The sequence below is a fragment of the Ranitomeya variabilis genome, chromosome 3 (genome assembly GCF_051348905.1).
Source record: "Ranitomeya variabilis isolate aRanVar5 chromosome 3, aRanVar5.hap1, whole genome shotgun sequence".
In the NCBI taxonomy this organism is placed as follows: domain Eukaryota; kingdom Metazoa; phylum Chordata; class Amphibia; order Anura; family Dendrobatidae; genus Ranitomeya; species Ranitomeya variabilis.
In genome coordinates, this window is record NC_135234.1 from 320,321,495 (window position 1) to 320,341,592 (window position 20,098).

The 20,098-nt window shown below is 45.7% G+C and overlaps 1 protein-coding gene across 4 annotated transcripts in view; it reads right to left on the reverse strand.

Moving 5' to 3' along the window:
- The window catches only part of DHDDS (dehydrodolichyl diphosphate synthase subunit), a 75,871-nt gene extending 63,214 nt beyond the window's left edge, over positions 1-12,657 (reverse strand). The window contains exons 1-4 of one of the 4 annotated variants that reach the window (XM_077295715.1): positions 12,517-12,657; positions 7,316-7,390; positions 6,252-6,368; positions 5,445-5,587 (exon numbers count right to left, since the gene is read on the reverse strand). In XM_077295715.1, coding sequence (XP_077151830.1) covers positions 5,445-5,587; positions 6,252-6,368; positions 7,316-7,390; positions 12,517-12,612 — 431 coding nt within the window. In that variant the 5' untranslated portion in view covers positions 12,613-12,657. Of the gene's footprint in view, positions 1-5,444; positions 5,588-6,251; positions 6,369-7,315; positions 7,391-9,809; positions 9,870-12,042 lie in introns of those variants that run through there. The other 3 variants (XM_077295716.1, XM_077295717.1, XM_077295718.1) reach the window with 3 other exon arrangements.
- Positions 12,658-20,098: the final 7,441 nt, after the last annotated feature.

A 20,098-nucleotide genomic window follows, 5' to 3' on the forward strand; every position in this document is an offset into this window, starting at 1 on the left:
GCTTGACAGAATAAATGTCTGAAGTATCCTGGTGTGGGCTTGAGCCCATGCCACCATCTGGATGCAAGATGTCATGGTACCTAGAACCGACATGGCCCATCTTAGAGATACACACTTCTTGTCCCGTAATGTTCTTATCTTTGATGTAAGCAGGGACCGTTTTTGCTCGGGTAAGAAAGAGGTTTGTCTGTGGGAGTCTAATAAGACCCCTAAAAAGATCTTTGTTGTGGACGGAACCATATCCGATTTTTTGGGGTTTATCACCCAACCCAGGGATGACAGGATCTGGACTGTTGTCTGAAGGTGTTCCTGTAGAATTGGAACCGTGGGGCCCACTACCAAGAGGTCGTCGAGGTATGGGATTATGCATATCTGCCGACTTCTGATGTACGCCATCACCTCGGACATGACCTTTGTAAAGATCCTTGGAGCTGCTGATAGTCCGAATGGGAGGACATTGAACTGGAAGTGGTCTATAACTTCTCCGCTGGTGACTGCAAACCTTAGGAATTTCCGATAGGTTGGATGGACTGGGACGTGGTAATATGCGTCCTGTAAATCGATGGTTGCCATGACGAAGTCTTGCCCTATTAAGGGTACTGTTGATCTGATGGACTCCATTCTGAATCTTCTGTAGGTTACATATTGATTCAGCGGTTTCAGATTGATTATCATCCGATGGGTTCCGTTTGGTTTCCTTATCAGAAATAGGCTGGAATAATGGCCCTTGTTTCTTTCGTCTTTTGGGACTGGGGAGATCACATTGTTGATTAAGAGATCTTCTATCCCAGTTATCAGGGTGGACTGTAGCTTTGGTGTTGATAACGTTGTAGTTTTCATTCTTTTTTGGGGGTATGATGTAAACTCTATTTTCATCCCCTCTTTGACCAATTTTAAGGTCCACTGATCCACCCCGATCTTTTGCCAGACTGGGAGGAAGTTCGAAATCCGACCCCCCACTATGACGGCGTCATTGCTTTCTCTGGTTTTGGGGTTGTGAAAGAAAAAGATTCCTGTCTTTCCCTCCTTTCGGATAGCTCCAGCGACCTGTTTTACCCTTCCCTCTGTATTGAGGGGTATGCTCCTGCTGAGCGCGGAAGGGTCTTTTCCTAGGGTTTCTAGGTTCAGGTAAGGTCTTTTTCTTGTCTGAAGCCTTCTCCAAAAGATCATCCAAGGCTGGTCCAAACATATACTTTCCTTTAAAAGGAATGGAACACAGCCTCATCTTGGAAGTCATATCCCCAGACCAGGATCTTAGCCAGAGTGCACGCCTTACTGAGTTTGACAGTGCGGATGATCTCGCCGTCACTCTCACGGATTCTGCAGAAGCATCTGCTAAAAAGCCTGTTGCTTTCTGGAAGATAGGCAAGGAGGCCAGAATATCTTCTCTTGGAGTACCTGAGGACAAGTGCTCCTCTAGCTGTCCCAGCCAGCGATGCATCGATCTAGCAACGCAAGTGGATACTGAATTGATGCTCAGTAAAGATGCTGACGTCTCCCACGACTTCCTTAGTAGTCCGTCCATCTTGCGTTCCAGAGGGTCTCTCAGTTGGGAGGCATCCTCGAATGGTAGCGTGGTCTTTTTGGCTACTCTGGCAATCTGGACGTCAACTTTTGGGACTTCTGACCAGCATGACGCTGTTTCGGCATCTACAGGAAATCTGTCTTTAATTTCTGCTGGAGTAGTCAGCTTCTTTTCTGGGGATTCCCACTCGTCCAGAACTAAATCTCGGATGTTTTGGTGAATAGGAAACACCTGACGCTTCCTAGAACGAAGTCCTCCAAACATCTCCTCTTGCACCGAGTGGGCCGTCTTTTCTTCCTCAACCTCCATAGTTTTCCTTACAGCCGTAAGGAGTTCTTCCATATCAGATGAAGAGAAGTAGTATCTTTCTTGCTGGACAGTCTCAGAGTCCAGGGATAATTCACCCTCCTCTGGGGGTTCGTCCGATGTCTCTCCCTGAGAGTCCTCCTGCTCTTCCTCCTGTGGATTAAGTTTTCTTTTCTTAGCCTCAGGAGGGGCACTAGGAGATGGTGTAGGTTGGGAAAGAGTGGCTAGAGATGTTTTAATCTCCTGCTGGATTAAGGTTTTAATCTCTTCTATCAGGGATGGCCGTTCCTCGCTGACAATTTTGTCTGTGCATTCTTTGCACAAAGATTTTTTATATGAAGAGGACAGCTTCTTCATACAGACTGCGCATTTGCGGGTCATTTTTGTTTTGCTTCCTGATGTGGGTTCCTTGTCCCCCTAAAAAGGAAGGGGAGAAGGAATCATAAGACTACAACCCACATCAGGGAATGGACACCCGGGGCCAGATTACTCACTGGGGCCGGGATGGTGCTGTGTTCTGCAGGTGCAGAGCGCGAGGAAGCAGACATCTCCATAGTCTTCACCACACAGTGGTCCTACCTGCGATGTCTTCCTGTCCAGGGCCTGAATATATAGGCGACCGGACGTAGCACCTGTCCTCCTGCATGAGGACCTCCTCCTCCGGTGTCCGGAAGTACGTGGGGGGAGGACGCCGACGTCTTCCCTGCTATCTGCCTAGCGTTCCTGGCTGGAACGCACGAGGAACTTCCTGATTCAAAGAAGCCGGCCGGCGTCTGACGTCATATCCGGCCGCCGGCTTCAGACCGGAAGTACCTACACGCGCGCGTGTACGGAGGAGGAGAAGGGCTGGAGAGCTCCGAGAGGCCTCCAGCCGAAGAACGCCCCAGACCTTACCCGCAGGTGCGGAATGGCGGCGGAGAGTCCCGAGTCAGAGGAGACGGGAGCAGCGACAGGGAATGGACGTAAGTCTGATCCCAGCTGCCCGGCCAGATTGTCTGTATACCCCCCGGTGACCGCTGCCGGCACAGTGCACCTGGGATGACCTCTTCATCCCTAGTAGGGACAGGAAAGAACACTGAAGGGAGGATGAGGGAGGGGTTATTTAACCTCTTGTCATTTCCTGTCCCTATTAGGAAAGGGGTAACATCCTCCAGGTGTGCTGTCGTGGGGGGTTACTAGAGAAAAAAACGTCCGGCGTCCGACTTACGGTTTTGACCCCGCCCCCTGCGTGTCACTTCCGGTATCGGCCTGAGGACTCAGGAACGCACCCGGAAGCCGGGGACGGCGTCGCCGGACCCCCTAGCCACCCGCCGCTACACCACCGCCGCCCGTGGCCGCAGCACAGCGGCGAAAGCGGCAGAAGCCAGCGCCCGACCCCCGGCCTGCCGACCAAAAAGGAGCGCACAGGGCGCCGCCCCACACCGCACCGACGGGGACTAGAGGCGGGGAAGACCGAGGCCCAGGAGGGTGAGCGGACCCTGGGGGGCATACTCACCTCGCTGACCACTGAGGATGGACCTCCTCCGGACGTCGCTCCACACTGCACCGCTCACTGTCGTGGAGCCCTACCCGGACCCACCGTGGCGCTTCCAGGGACCCGCACTGCCCGAGGTAGGAGACCCCCTCGCTACCTGGGTCGGACAGCCGGCCTGGGTATTGATAGGAGAAACGAAGTCGTATCTGCAGGGAATCCTGTCCCCCAGGAACAGGAAACCAACTGATGCGTGGGAGAGGTGCCGCCCTTATGTATCTGTAGGTTTCCTGTTCCTGAAGGGCGGATCCCCTCTCTCCGTAGTGCTGTCATGGACGACCGATAAAAAAGGATCAGTTGCATCAGTTTTTCACTATTTGCAACGGATCCCTTTTTAAAAAAATTTGTATTTAAAACCCCCAGCATGCCGTCATGTGAAGGCGCCGGCCGGAGGGTAATACACGCCCATGCGGGGGTTTTTTGTGCGCCTGCGTGCCCGAGCGCTGAGCGTTCAGGATGAGACGCCTTCCTTTGATGACGGGTAGGATTGAGAATACTTCTCATTTTTTCATTGGCGATTGAACATGTGCGCTCTTTGGCGTGGCTGCTCATCTATTGGCCCTGTAGGTTGTTTACAAACACAATATGGGATGTCTCGTGTGATTGGCACTCTAAATACATGTGATACCGTGATTAAGGTATTTTGATTGGACAATATATATACGGTGCTTATTGGTGTGAGCTGAGCATGTGGGGTTTTAAGGGGATACGTGAAACCTTATTTGTAGGATAATGGTGTGTTAAATAGGACAATCACAGGGATTGGTTGACAGTTGCCATGGACACAGTTGTGTTTCTGTGAGCTGTCTTTCTTATAAGAAATCTGAGTATTTTTAATGGATTATATGTATAAGTTATAATGTGTGATATGTATATGATATGACTTATGTATAGATGTATTTATGTGTGATTTTGCACTATGTTTAATGTATGTGCGGGCTTTGTGTGGGGATTGGTTGCTGGTATTCCACTTCCTATATAAGTCTGCCATTATTGATGTTATGTATGCTTGAAAAAGTCTATTTGGTCGAAACGTCGCATTTTACTTGGCATAATAAAGGAACTTCTTTTTGGATATTTCACCCAGATTTGATGCTGTCCTTCATTGCAACTTCGGTATGTACATTCTCCATATGGTCCAGTGGAATTAGGACTTGCATCACCATATCTGATGTGCTGTCGGCATTTCTCTAAATTTTTGACATGTTAAGCATGTCGAGATGAGGAGACTTAAAGCTGCAATGCTCCTCTGGGAAATATGCAAATTGTCTCTTCAGAGAGGAAGAGTTCTAGAACTCTAGTGCCACCTATTGGAAGTAGTAATCCTAACAGTCAATGTTGACCCTTTACCGAGCCTTGTCACATGACTTAGGATAAAAGTCAAATCCGAATCTTTTTTTGCAATTTCAAAGCAGTTGGAATTGCTTTCCCGTTTTCTTGTACATTATGTTGTAGAATGAATGGTGTCATTCAAAAGTACAACACGTCCTACAATATTGACGGAAAAATAAAACAAAAATGATGGCTCTTGGAAGAAGGGGAGGGAAAAATGAAAAGAAAAAAACAAAAATCGCCATGTCATGAAGGGGTAAAAAGGAAACTGACACCTTATACCAGCAGCCCAATCAGCGAGGGTATAGAGAAGATGCAGCTAAGCAGAATGATATATAGATTTGTTAGAAAATATCTGGTATAACTAATTTTATTCATTGAAATCCGTGGTGTATGTTTGCATGAGTCCAGTGGGCGTTCCTCCTCGGTGATTGACAGCTATCTCTGCATGCACAGCACTACACTGCATGCACAGCACTGCATACAGCGACGATTGTGTATTATCACTGAGTAGGACCACACACTGGACTCATATGCAAACATACACAACAGATCTCTATTTTACTGAAACGTTTACCACAAAGTATAGGAAACTGATCAGATCCACATTCTCTAGAATGTGCTACCTACAGATCCGCTAACATTTTCAACATGAGACCTTTAAAGCCAGCAAACTAAAAGTGAACCAGTAATTTTTCTAATCCTTTCATTACCCATAATGCCTAGATAGTCAAACTTTGATGCACTTACTTCTCTTCAAGAAGGCGTGTGAACTTCTGGCGAGCTAGTTCCATAAGGCCGTCCACCTCTTCCTTAGAACGCTTGAAATTCTCAATGCTGAAAGCATACACGGTCACCTCACAAATTCCCAAGTTCAAACACCAACGCAATGTCTACATGAAGGGGTAAACAAGTTTTGTTACTACGTCCCTAATTAAGACTGGACTCATGCAGTTTTTGGGGTTTTAAAGATACATTAAGAAAAGATCTTAAAAGAAGGAAAGTATAAAGAAAATTCTCTCTTCTTCTGCAGCCACTCAATAAGTACTGTCCAATCAGAGTTTGGTACTCAAGTGAGTGTCAGGGCTACTAGGTCTAAACAAAACAAGCTTGCCTCTGATTGTGACAAATGGAACAGGGGCTAAAAAAAAAAATGTATATAAAAAAGCAAGCACTGATCACTGATATTGAAAAGAAGCTTCTGGCATCATTCGATTTATGAAAAAAAAAAAAATTCATCAGGTCTAAAAAAATCAACTTAAAAAAGTATGCAGTTCATATTATAAAAGCTGGTGACAGATCCACATTAACAATGGTGATCAAAAATTAAGTCCTAGAAAAAAAACAAGCATAAACATCAGTTCATGGAATCAAACGTTGACAACGTTTGTAGAACTCTAGGCAAAAATGACCTACAATAACTTTTACTGCACAACAAGCTAGTAATCGAAACCCCAGGGACATAACTATGTATGCCCATCATGTGTGAATCCAACTATGCTGTGCCTAGGCTTATACATTATAAATTCACAAGGTTCAATTATAGGGACCTCTGACCTCGGCAAGCTTTTCAAATCCCTGTGAGTGGCCCTCTTGTCGCTCCACGTGGCATTTTTGGGCATATCTTCGGTTTCCATCCATGATAAATGCAACATGTTTGGGCATAGGGCCAGCCTGTTTAACAAAGGAGAGAAATACTGTGAGGCTATGTGCACACGTAGCAGAATTGCCGCGGAAATTTCTGCGGCAATTCTGCGCCTCCTGCCGCGGGTATATCGCATGCAGAATTTGCATGCATATACCCGCAGAAAAACTAGCGTTTTGCAAGCATAATTAGCTTGCAGAATGCTAGCGTTTCCCAAGCGATCTGTAGCATCGCTTGGAAAACTGTTTGACAGGTTGGTCACACTTGTCAAACATAGTGTTTGACAAGTGTGACCAACTTTTTACTATAGATGCAGCATCTATAGTAAAAGATAGAATGTTAAAAATAATAAAAAAAAAGAAAAGAAAAAGGTTATACTCACCTCAGCGGCTTCCGTTCCTAATGCTGTGTGTTCAGGACCTTCCATTGACGTAGCGGTCACGTGACCCGCGGTCATGTGACCGTGACGTCATCGCAGGTCCTTCACACACACCACAGAAGCCGTTGAGGAGGTCGGGCCGCCAGAGGGTGAGTATATCGCTATTTTTCATTTTAATTCTTTTTTTTTTACCACTTATATGGTGCCCAGTCCGTGGAGGAGAGTCTCCTCTCCTCCACCCTGGGTACCAACCGCACTTGATCTGCTTACTTCCCGCATGGTGTGCACAGCCCCGTGCGGGAAGTAAGCAGATCAATGCACTCCTATGTGTGCAGAATCGCCGCAATTCCGCAATTTTAACGAACATGCTGCGTTTTTTTCTGGATTGCGATTCCGCTCAGGAAAAAAATGCAGCATGTGCACAAAAAATGCGGATTGCATTCTGTTACATAGGATGCTTAATGTTAGCGTTTTTTTCGCGGTTTTATAGCGTTTTTATAGCGAAAAAACGCAAAAAATCTGCTACGTGTGCACACAGCCTCAAGTTTAGTTTAGCATTGCATGTGTACAGACATATACAGTGAATGGCTGGCATACCTTAAGGACATTTGCACATAAGCGTTCTATCAGAGATAGCTCCTTATCACGAATCCAAGACATGATGAAACAGATCTAAAAGATAAAGGTCTTATTTAGTATTTAAATATTGTTCATGAACAATTATACGTTAAAGTCGATCTCTCACCAGCCATTTTAAAAAGTAATTACATTAGTCTCATCAGGTCTAATCATCAGCACTTGTGAGCGCTGCAGTCTCTTCAGTGTTTGCACTGCTCTGTATAACTGCATGCTATTTACTAAGTAATGGCTGTGCTGGGCATTGCAAGCTTATCCTATTGTTTTCAGTGGGACAACACTGCAATACCTAGCACAGTCACATCTAAGTAGTTCGTCGTATATAGAACAGTGTACACCAAGGGCACGTCAGTGAGCTGCGGGACAGCAAGGTCGTGAGTTGCGGTGGGGTGGTGACCTGGTGTGAGAGCCAATACAGCTGCTCAATTTAGATATGTCTCTCCATTGGCTATCGCTCCCTTTATAACACTCTTTAGCCATCTGCCCTGTCAAAACCCTTCTGAGGAAGCTCCAAAACGTGCCATCATTCATGATTTTCAGGTATATATAGATGGGTTTTATTGGAATTTTTCAGTTAGTGATGAGCGAATAACATTGTTGCTCAGGTGATCTCCGAGTATTTGTTACTGCTCGGAGATTTAGTTTTTGTTTTGCCTCAGCTGCATGATTTACGGCTTCTGGACAGTCTGAATACATGTGGGAATTCCCTTACAAACAGACATTCCTCACATGTATTCAGCCTGGCTAGCAGCCGTAAATCATGCAGCTGAGGTGACAAACTAAATCTCCAAGCACTAACAAATACTCGGAGTTCACCCGAGCACAATGCTATTTGCTCATCACTAGTTACCACTTGTCAAGGATAACACAAAGATTCCACCATTGTTACCACTTTGTCACACATGACACCAGGGAGATAACACAGATTGTGTCGCTGCCACCAATATCAATAGTTCAAAAGACAGCACCTCAGACAATGGTGAAAAGCAAGCCTTAAGGTACCGTCACACTCAGTGACGCTGCAGCGATAGACAACGAGCTGATGGCTGCAGCGTCGCTGTTTAGGTCGCTGTAGAGATGTCAAACACAGCAGCTCCACAACGATGCAGGAGCGATCCTGTGACGTAACGGCGACTCACTTATCGTTCTCACAGGTCGTTAGCTCCATGTAAAACATTGCTGGCGTCGTTGCTTTTGCTGTCAAACATGACGATACACGAAGACCAAATAAAGTTCTGGACTTCTAGCTCCGACCAGCGATATCACAGCGGGATCCAGATCGCTGCTGCGTGTCAAACACAACGAGATCGCTATCCAGGACGCTGCAACGTCACGGATCGTTGTCGTTCTCGTTGTAAAGTTGCTGAGTGTGAAGGTACCTTTACATTTTATTCTGCCTCCTGTGGTGACATTTCGGTCCGAAGACCTTTTTCAAGAACTTGTTTGAAAAAGGTCTTCGGAACCAAAACGTCACCACAGGAGGCAGAATAAAATGTAAGGCATGCTTTTCACCATTGTCTGGGGCGCTGTCTTTTGAACTATTGCTATGGAACGTGTTCCGGGATGGACTCTCTGATGTGCGCCTTTTCTTTGTCTTAATAGACTTGGACTTTTATAGGGTGCGGTTTAACTTTTTATATTTTGATAGCTGCCACCAATATGTCATGGATATCGGCTGGGAGGGTCATGCAGATCCAACCACTGTTACCACTTTGTCACAGATGACATACACAGATTCCACCACTGTCACCAGTTTGTCAGGGGAAAGAAGCTTTGCTGCCTCCAATCGTCTGGACAATTGGCTGACAAGTGATTGACGATGCCACGGCTGCTTGCATTAATAAGCCAGTTATTGGGAAACTCACAATGAGCATATGGTATATCCATCTCAAACACACGGCTAGATAGATATATATATAGATATATATACATACACACACACACACACACACACAACCACAATATGATACAATACACAAAGATGATACAAAAGAGAACAAAACAATACGATAAATACAATTACATAAAATAAAAAGGAACAACAAAAGAAAATTACTCAACCTGTCACAAAAATGGCTAAGCGCTTAGAGGAGATAAGCACTTTGATTGGGAAAATGGACCTCCCAGACAGTGAACTATGCCTTTCAGAATGAACAGTGACCCAACCCCAAATACTGTTTTTTTACATTAGCTCATACCTCCCCTTGACGAGTTCATGTGGGGGCTGATTGTGGGATGTGCTAGGTATGTTAGAATTTTAGGTAGACAGAGTGTCCAACTGCAATTCTTTAATCAGAGAAAAGCTTTTGCATGGGAAGCACACTTCTCCTCCTCTGAGTAAACAAATCTCAGCTTCCTTGTCTTTTTACCACCAAATTTCCTGTTTAATTATCTGGTCATTGCAGGGGACTATTACTCCAATGGAGGTGTTAGCTCTTTCCATGTTATACTTAGCTTTTCTCACTTCCCCATATGTTCAATGTGAGGGTCCCCTTCTCTGAAGATGTCTGCATGGATTTTAATTTTTCTCTCTGTCACCACTGATAAAAAAAAAAATAGCCCTTATATGGTGCTCTGGGTCTGCTTTTACATCCCGTACTCTTCCCTTTTTTATTTTAATCTTTTTATACAGATGTTTTAAATATAGATGCTTCAGAATTGCTATACTAATTGCAGATTTTTACATTTAGAATCATTGGAAAGAAAGTCTCTTTTCTCTAATTGGATCTATCCGTGTAAAAGTCTGGGATGACACGTTGTGCAGTCAAAAGATTGCTGTATGGCTCTGCTACATTGCAACATAATACAAGTGACTGGGGTCCATTGCGGCCTTCAAGGTACTGTGAAAAACAAATCATACAAAGTTCTTACCAGTTGGAGTTTTGGGACATATGTGACATGATCCCATTCACTTGCATTATGATTTGAGGTAGCAGTGGTATACAACAATCTTTGGCTTTACGACCTGTGTCACTGCCAAAGTCCCTCTGTAACCCCAGCCTTAGTGTTTACATTGCTTTTAATACCTGCATACTATCTATTTGATTGTATCTAAGCTGGGTATTGCAGTGTTGTCTAAATAAAGTACAGCCGTTAAAGGGGTTGTCCGGTCAAAAATCGCCCCAGCGCACACTGTGCGCTGCGGGGATTCGCCGGTTTCAGACCCAGAAACAGAGGGTATGAGTTAGGCCGGGATCACACGTACGCGAGATACAGCCCAGTCTCACAGGTGAAAACCGAGATCTGGCTCCGGCACTCCGGAGCGGAGCGTGCAGCCGCACAGCAATACATGGAGCTGCACGCTCCGCTCCAGAGTGCCGGCGCCAGAGCTGGGTTTTCACCTGCGAGACTCGGCTGTATCTCACATATGTGTGGTCCCGGCCTTATACATAATCCCGGCCAGTGAGTGTGGCCTCGTTCCATACACTGGCTTGAAGCGAGGCAGTGCCCCAACCAGAGATGTGGATGGCCAGTAGGTGTTTAATCTCCAAAAAACAAAAAAAATAGAACGTGGGGTCCCCCCATTTTGCTAACCAGAAAAGGCTAAACAGGCAGCTGCAGGCTGATATTAATGGGCTAGAAAGTGGCCATGGATTTCAGCCCTCTTCCAGACTAAGAACACCAGCCATCAGCTGCCCCCCAAAATGGCAACCATTAGATATGCCATTTCTGGGGCAGCTGAGTACTGGTGTTCTTAGTTTGGGAGGGGACAAATATCCATGGCCACTTCCCAACCTATTAATATCAACCCGATCCTGCCTGTTTAGCCTATTCTGGTTAGTAAAATTAGGGGGGAACCCATATTCTTTTTGGGTCCCCTTTTTACTAATCCGTAAAGACTAAGCAAACAGCTGTCAGCTGTTATTAATATGCTGGAAACCTTTATGGCTATTGGCCCCGTCCCAGAATAATAACAATAGCCCCCAGCTGTCTGTATTCCTTCAGATGGTTAGAAAATTTAAGGGTGACTCCATGCCATTTTTTTTTAATTATTCATTTAATAAGATACACAGACAGCAGGTGCCGACTAAGGCTGAGGTCACACTTGAAAGTGTGATGCGAGAAACTCGCACATCAATACGCGGCACTCCGGACCGGAGCGTTCAGCTGCATGTATTTCTATGCAGCCGCACACTCCAGTTCTGAGTGCCGGCTGCAGTGCCGGGTATTGATGCGAGTTTCTCGCATCACACTCGCAAGTGTGACCCCAGCCTATTCCTAAAATTGTCATCAGTGTCACCTGGTCTTGTTGATTGCAGGAAGAACAGGTGATGATGATACTTGTAGTTAGCACTATTCCCATGCGGCATGTGCTGACTAAAACTGTCATCAGCGTCACCTGATCTCACTGATTGCAGGGAGAACAGGCGACAATGATGGATTCAGCAACCGGTGCTTGTGAACAGAGCTAACAGTACTGCTTTTTCCTCAGATGCCGGTACGTGTCCCACTGATGGTACACATGGACAGGACACCCAGATAGAACTCATACTGTTTTTTCCAGTACCGGTAATATCAGGATGTGTGAAAGAGGCCTAAGAGACTGAGAATGAAGGTGCTGCAGCATTGGTTTTCAGGTAAGAGGTGATCACATTTCAAAAGATAAATGCTGCTATTTGCATCGTTAAAAGTTGTACAAGTTTCCTTCTGTGTATACTTTATCAAACAATGTCACAGTTTTCAATTACCTGCTTGCCATCATTCAAAAGGTTTTCAATAATTGCTAGCAGAAGATCTCAATCTGCTCTGGCCACGAGCTGGCCATGGTTCTAATAAGTGAATGATACACATGAGTCTGGCAAGAGCCCATATAGTGATTTCGCCACAGAGGGGTTACACCTACATGCCAGCAAGCAGAGCTCCTAGGAATGAAACTGGTGCAGGAAGTGTGGCAGAGCGCTGCATGGGCTCTTACTGCTCCACTGCTGACCACACACAGACTAAAGCGAAGCTGCAGAAGGCAGGGCTGTGCCTCCCAGCTAATGCACACATAGACGAGCAGCTACACAAATCCTTCGGCATAATACACCAGCTGGGATCTGTAGTTCTAAAACATGGCAGCAACAGGTTATAGTCTTTGCAGCTACCGATTAAGCAGCCAGCAGTGAATGTAACACATGTACGTTGTAGACTAGACGCTGAAGCCAGCAAACGTCTCTTACCCAAGTCTCATCACCTTCAATGTATGAAGCACTTCCGCATTCACAGGCAGCAGCGCTGAAAACTCGCCTCAGCCGGGCGCCTCCCGATGACGTCATCACGCTGCTAGCGCCATCGGTTACAATGTATGGGCTCCTGGTTGGAGTGACGTCATTCTGGTCACGTGTGTCGTATCGCTGAGAAGCTGCGAAGGCTGGTGTCCTTAGAGTACACTACTGGGCTCTGGGTGGGAGAGTCTGTGGTGGGATTAGGGGGCATGAGTTGGGTTGTCACGTCTGCAGTAGTGGAGCCCTGCCCCTGTGGGAGAGTGTGTGTTCTGAGAACTTTATGATTTCGTAGCTTTGCTCTCTGATTTGGGATCTGTAAGGCACATGGCGACTTATAGACGTGAACTGGTCACTCTACTGGAGTGGCCTAGGCATCGTCTAAGGGTATGTGCACACGTTGCAGATTTGCCTGCGGATTGTTCTGCACTTGGGGTATGTGCACACGTATTTTTGAGATCTACGGATTTTTCCACAGCGGATTTGAGAAATCCGCAGGTAAAAGGCACTGCGTTTTACCTGCGGAGTTTGGTTCGGATTCCACCTGCAGATTCCTATTGAGGAGCAGGTGTAAACCGCTGCGGAATCCGCACAAAGAATTGACATGCTGCGGAATGTAACCCACAGCGTTTCAGCGCGTTTTTATCCGCAGCATTTGCACTGTGGATTGCGTTTTCCATAGGTTTACATTGTTCTGTAAACGCATGGAAAGCTGCTGTGGACTCGCAGCGGTGGATCCGCAGCGTGTCCACATACCCTAAGGGTACATAGGTACATACCCTAAGGGTATGTGCACATGTTGCGGATCCGCAGCGTTTTTTGCGGTGCAGAAACGCTGCAGATCCGCAATTGATTTACAGTACAATGTAAATCAATGAGAAAAAAAAAAGCTGTGCACACGTTGCGGAAAATCCTGTGCGGAAACACTGCGCATTAAAAGAAGTAGCATGTCACTTCTTTTTTGCGGATTTGCAGTGTTTTTGTACCCATTCCATTATAGAAATCCGCAGGAGTAAAAAACGCAGTAAATCCGCAAAAAAACGCTGCGGATCCGCACAAAAGACGCAACAAATCCGCAGCTGCGTTTTCTGCCAGGAGTGGCAGAATCCGCACCAGAAATTCCTAAAGCTAATCCGCAATGTGTGCACATACCCTAAAGCCGCAGCTCTTGGCAGAAAACGCAGGTGCACTTTTTTTGCGCGGTTTTGATGCGTTTTTGTATGTGTTCTTGAAAGCTAAATAAAGATGTATTATTGAACAAAAAAAAGATTTGTGATGTCATGTCTTGTCCAATCTCCTCTTTTACATTTGTCCAACCCACACTCCATTACACACATAGACAGATAGATATGAGGTAGATAGATTTAGATAGATATATCTATGTATAGATGTATGGATAGTTAGGCTTACTTTCACACATCAGTTTTTTTCCATCAGGCAGGATCCGGCAAATTTTTGAAAAAACGGATCTGTTGCAAATAGTGAAAAACTGATGCAACTGATCAGTTTTTTTTTTTGAGAGAACGGAAAATGTGCATGATTTGAATGGAAAAATGCATGAAAAACCGGATTCGGAGGCCGGATTCATCATTTCACATCTCAGTTTCATACGTTTTTTTCGCCGGATCCGTTGCTGTGTGTCTTTTCGCCAGACAGAAAAGCCGCTCTTCTGTACGTTTTCTCAGTCTGCCGGAAACAACATAAAACGTATGAAACGTGTGGCCATCAGGCACAATCCGGCGCTAATACAACTCTATGAGAAAAAAACGGATCTGGCGGAAAAAAACGGATCCGTTGTTTTCAAAACTCGCCGAATTGTGCCTGACGGCAAAAACCTGATGTGTGAAAGTAGCCAGATGGATATATGGATAGATATATCTATGCATCTATAGATATAACTATGTATCTATAAATATATAGATATAGCCATAGTTATGGTCTTCTCCCGACTTTGCTCAGTGGATGATTTCACAAACACCCCTCTCCCGCTCTCTGACCACAACCTTCTTTCATTCTCTATCAAGAACTGCCATCCCGCTCAGGTCACCCCCACTTTCCACACTTATAGAAACATACAGGCCATTAACACCCAGAAACTTATGAAGAACTTGCAGTCCTCATTGGCCCCAATCTCCTCCATCTCATGTCCTGATTCTGCTCTGAACCATTACAATGAAACCCTGCAAAGTGCCCTGGATGAAGCTGCTCCTCCTATACATAGAGCAACTCGACACAGACGGCGACAACCGTGGCACACGCTGCAAACACGTTTCCTGCAGCGGTGCTCCAGGTGCGCCGAACGTCTGTGGAGAAAATGTAATCTACCCGAAGATTTCATCCATTATAAGTTCATGCTAAAAACATACAACTCTGCCCTTCACCTCTCCAAACAAACCTATTTCAACACCCTCATCACCTCACTGTCCAATAACCCTAAACGTCTCTTCGACACTTTCCAGTCCCTACTCAACCCAAGAGAGCAGGCCCCAACCACAGATCTCCGCGCTGACGATCTGGCCAATTACTTCAACGAAAAAATTGACCATATTCGACAGGAAATCATCTCCCAATCTCTTCATACCATGCACTGTCCTCCCTCCCCCACTGCATCTAGTTCACTCTCTGACTTTGAACCAGTTACTGAAGAAGAAGTAAGCAGGCTCCTTGCATCTTCTCGCCCGACCACTTGCACCATTGACCCCATTCCGTCACATCTCCTCCAGTCCCTTTCCCCGGCTGTCACTTCTCACCTAACAAAAATATTCAACCTTTCCCTCACTTCCGGTATTTTTCCCTCCTCATTTAAGCATGCCATCATACATCCATTACTTAGAAAACCTTCCCTTGACCAAAATTGTGCCGCTAATTATAGACCTGACTCTAATCTTCCCTTCATCTCTAAACTCCTGGAACGCCTGGTCCACTCCCGTCTTACCCGCTATCTCTCAGATAACTCTCTTCTCGACCCTCTTCAATCTGGCTTCCGCTCTTTACACTCTACTGAAACTGCCCTCACTAAAGTCTCTAATGACCTACTAACAGCTAAATCTAATGGTCACTACTCCATGCTAATTCTATTGGATCTCTCCGCAGCATTCGATACTGTGGATCATCAGCTCCTCCTCACTATGCTCCGCTCCATCGGCATCAAGGACACCGTTCTCTCTTGGTTCTCCTCCTATCTCTCTGACCGATCCTTCACTGTATGTTTTGCTGGTTCCTCCTCCTCTCACCTTCCCCTTACTGTTGGGGTTCCTCAAGGATCAGTCCTAGGCCCCCTCCTCTTCTCTTTGTATGCTGCCCCTATTAGACAAACAATCAGTAGATTTGGTTTCCAGTACCATCTCTATGCTGACGACACCCAATTATACACCTCTTCTCCTGCTTTCACTCCGACCTTCTTAGAAAACACCAGTGATTGTCTTACCGCTGTCTCTAACATAATGTCCTCCCTCTATCTGAAACTGAACCTGTCAAAAACTGAACTCCTCGTGTTCTCTCCCTCTACTAACCTACCTTTGCCTGACATTGCCATCTCCGTGTGCGGTTCAATCATTACTCCCAAGCAACATGCCCGCTGCCTTGGGGTCATCCTTGATTCCGAGCTTTCATTCACCCCCCACATCCGATCACTGGCTCGCTCTTCTTATCTGCATCTCAAAAACATTTCTAGAATTCGCCCTTTTCTTACTTTCGACTCTGCAAAAACTCTTACTGTCTCACTTATTCATTCTCGTCTGGACTATTGTAACTCTCTACTAATCGGCGTCCCTCTTACCAAACTCTCCCCGCTCCAATCTGTCCTGAATGCTGCTGCCAGGATCATATTCCTCACCAACCGTTACACCGATGCCTCTACCTTGTGCCAGTTATTACACTGGCTACCCATCCACTCCAGAATCCAGTACAAAACTACTACCCTCATCCACAAAGCACTCCATGGCTCAGCACCACCCTACATCTCCTCTCTGGTCTCAGTCTACCACCCTACCCGTGCCCTCCGCTCCGCTAATGACCTCAGGTTAGCATCCTCAATAATCAGAACCTCCCACTCCCGTCTCCAAGACTTTACACGTGCTGCACCGATTCTTTGGAATGCACTACCTAGGTTAATACGATTAATCCCCAATCCCCTCAGTTTTAAGCGTGCCCTAAAAACGCACTTGTTCAGACTGGCCTACCGCCTCAACGCATTAACCTAACTATCCCTGTGTGGCCTAATAAAAAAAACAAAAACAAAAAAACATAATCAGGTTCCTCGCATCATGTCCTCATACTCTTTATGCAGTCAATAGCCTCTGTGTCTGTACTGCTACATACTTAGGCTGTTAACTGGTTCATGCAGCTTTACATGAACACCCGATCCTTACACTATGGCTGGTCCAAATAACTAAAGCAATTGTTACCATCCACCTCTCGTGTCTCCCCTTTTCCTCATAGTTTGTAAGCTTGCGAGCAGGGCCCTCATTCCTCCTGGTATCTATTTTGAACTGTGATTTCTGTTATGCTGTAATGTCTATTGTCTGTACAAATCCCCTCTATAAGTTGTAAAGCGCTGCTGAATATGTTGGCGCTATATAAATAAAAATTATTATTATTATTATTAGTTATCCATCTATAGATATATAATAGCAAGGCCTATGTTAACGCTTAATTTAAAAAAAATGGCGTGGGCTACCGCTCAATTTTCTGCACCAGAGGGGGAAAGCTGGGGGCCAATATTTGTAGCCTGGAAGGGGGTAATACCCATGGCCCCTCTCTAGGCTATGAATATCAGCCCGCAGCTGTCTGCGTAGTCTTTACTGGCTATTAAAATAGGGCGACCCCCCCAAAAAAAATGACGTGGGTTCCCCCTATATTTTATAGCCAGAAAGGCTACGCAGACAGCTGCGAGCTGATATTCATAGCCTAGTAAGGGGCCATGGATACTTGCCCCCCCCCGGCTACAAATACCAGCCTGCATCAGCCCCAGAATTGAACCATCTGTAAGATGCGCCAATTCCGGCACTTAGCCCCTTTCTTCCCACTCCCCTGTAGCGGTGGGATATGGGGTAATAAGGGGTTAATGTCACTTTGCTAATGTAAGGTGACATTAAGCCCAGTTAATAATGGAGAGGCGTCAATAAGACGCCTATCCGTTACTAATCCTATAGTAGTGAAAGGGTTAAAAAAAAAAGACAGCCAGAAAAAAGTATTTTAATATTCTTAATTTAACCATACTTACCAAACTCGATCACCTGCAAAAAATTAATAATAAACCGTATACTCCCTGTCCGACGCAGTCCAATTAATAACGAGTGTCCCACGACGATCTCCCTTATAGAACAGTGTCATCGGGTGATGTCACCGCTCTATAGGACCTTCAGTGACACACTGACAGGAGACAATGGCTCCTGCAGTGCATCACTGAGGTTACCTTAGTGCAGGGTCTCACTTTATGGCAAAGCTGCATGGGAATTTTCCCACACAGCAGTGCCACAAGTGAGACTAGGGACTATTTTTAACAGTGGCGGAGGAATACATTGCGGAAGGATACATTCCGTCATTGTATTCCTGGAGCCCCTGGTGAGTGGTCGCATCAGCTAATGCTGCAGATCTCCATGGGCGATCGTCGTGGGACACTCATTTTAATTGGATATCTGCATATCAGACGAGGCTGAAGTTGGTTTCTTATTCGTTCAGTTTCTTATTCGGAGATCAAGTTGGTTTCTTATTCAGCAATTTTTTCTTTTCTGTTTTTTATACGTTTATCAACAAAAAATAATCATCACAATAATAAAAAACAATGCAGTGAGGTGCCCTGATGTGAATACACTTAAAAATGGCTACAAAAACAATAAAATTGGCACAAAAATGGGCATCAAAGTGGGCACCAAAGAGCGCTGAAGAAAGGGTTAAATGCCTTTGGGCCACTGATCTCACACTGCAGACATATAGAACAGAGCACCTCACATCAAAACCAGTTATATCCAGCCTGGTCCAAATGGGTTCTGGGCATCAGAACTGGCATCAAAGTGGGCAGACAGTCAATTTTGGCAATTTGAATAAGTAACTGATGTTTTAAAGGAGATAAATGACTTTGGGCCACTGATCTGATACATAAAATACACAGATCGTGATGCCCTGCATCAAACCCACGTCCCTCCAGCCTGGCCCAAATGGGTTCTGGGCTCCAGAACTGCCATCAAAGTGGGCCCACTTTTGCACAGACCATTTACACAGATTTGCATAAGTAACTGATGTTTTTAAGGGGCTAAATGCCTTTGGGCCACTGATACCACAGTGCATATGTCAGGAAATAGGAAGAAGTCCTGATTACTTCAATTACACATACAGAGCTCTCAGCTGCAGTTTCCTCTGCCTGCCAGCACATGGCTGTAATTCTAAAACACTTTTTCTCCCTCCCCCCTGCTATACAGCCGTAATGTGAGACAAGCCCGCCAGCTTCACTGAAGAATTTATATGGCCCTGTGCTGTTGTCACGATAATGCCAAAAAATTTCATATTGTGAATGTAGTTTCAGAAGGACATGGCTTTCTACACACACACTCACAATGCAGCTGTGACCCCCTTATTCTCCCCCCCTCTGCGTGACTCCTACCCGAAACAAAGCCTATGATAGAGACTGGGCAACCTGATACTAATGGTGGGCAGGGTGTGGCTTTAAACTGCAGGTGACCAACCCTGCAAAGCCACCAGTTGTCCCTCCCCTCTCACTCAGGAATGCCTTTGTCTGAGACCTTGGAATAACATAAAGAACTATCCGATCAGTTAATATCATTAACCAGCCCTTGGGTGATGTCACAAGCTCAGGAGTATAAGTCACTATACTGTTAGCCCAGCCTTCAGTCTTGGCCGGGAAGCAATCTAACACCAGCTTGGCAAAGCTGTTCCATTTATCTGGATGTATTTATCCTCTTAAGCCACAGGCCAGCCAAGATGATACCATGACATAACCTGTTAGTTCTCTTTTCAACGTTAATCCTATTTTATTTTGTAATCTGTAATGTATATACGAATTGTCTACTTTCTAATATCTTTTTATACTTTGTAAACACTGCCTTATTTTTTATGGAGTAAAATATTTAATTGCTAGCTTGTCTCCTCTGCTCTATAACGAACTGTGTCCTCTGAAGTGAATTGCACTACTAATTTGGGTTGGCTCCGGACCCATTAATTGGAGCTGGTGGCAGCATACTTTGTTGTGTGCGATTGGGACGGCAGCGACGGCGGCGTTGATAATTATTGTTCCCGCCTGTGTGGGAGTAGTTATATCGCCCTCGCTGCAGTGTGCCCAATAGCCAGTACATAGCAGGCAGCCTTTCTGGCGACTAATTACCCTAGGTTCAGTACCTAGTCTGACCTGAGGGTAAGGGGAGTGCCAGAGAGCTGCAAGTTCCAAACCGGAACTGAGAAGTGGGATATAGATAAATCCCCTTCAGAAGGAACCAAGGGCAACCAAACAACCCCGGTTCATGACCAATTGGTGTGAGTAGTGGGCAGCACGGTGGCTCAGTGGATAGCACTGCAGCCTTGCAGC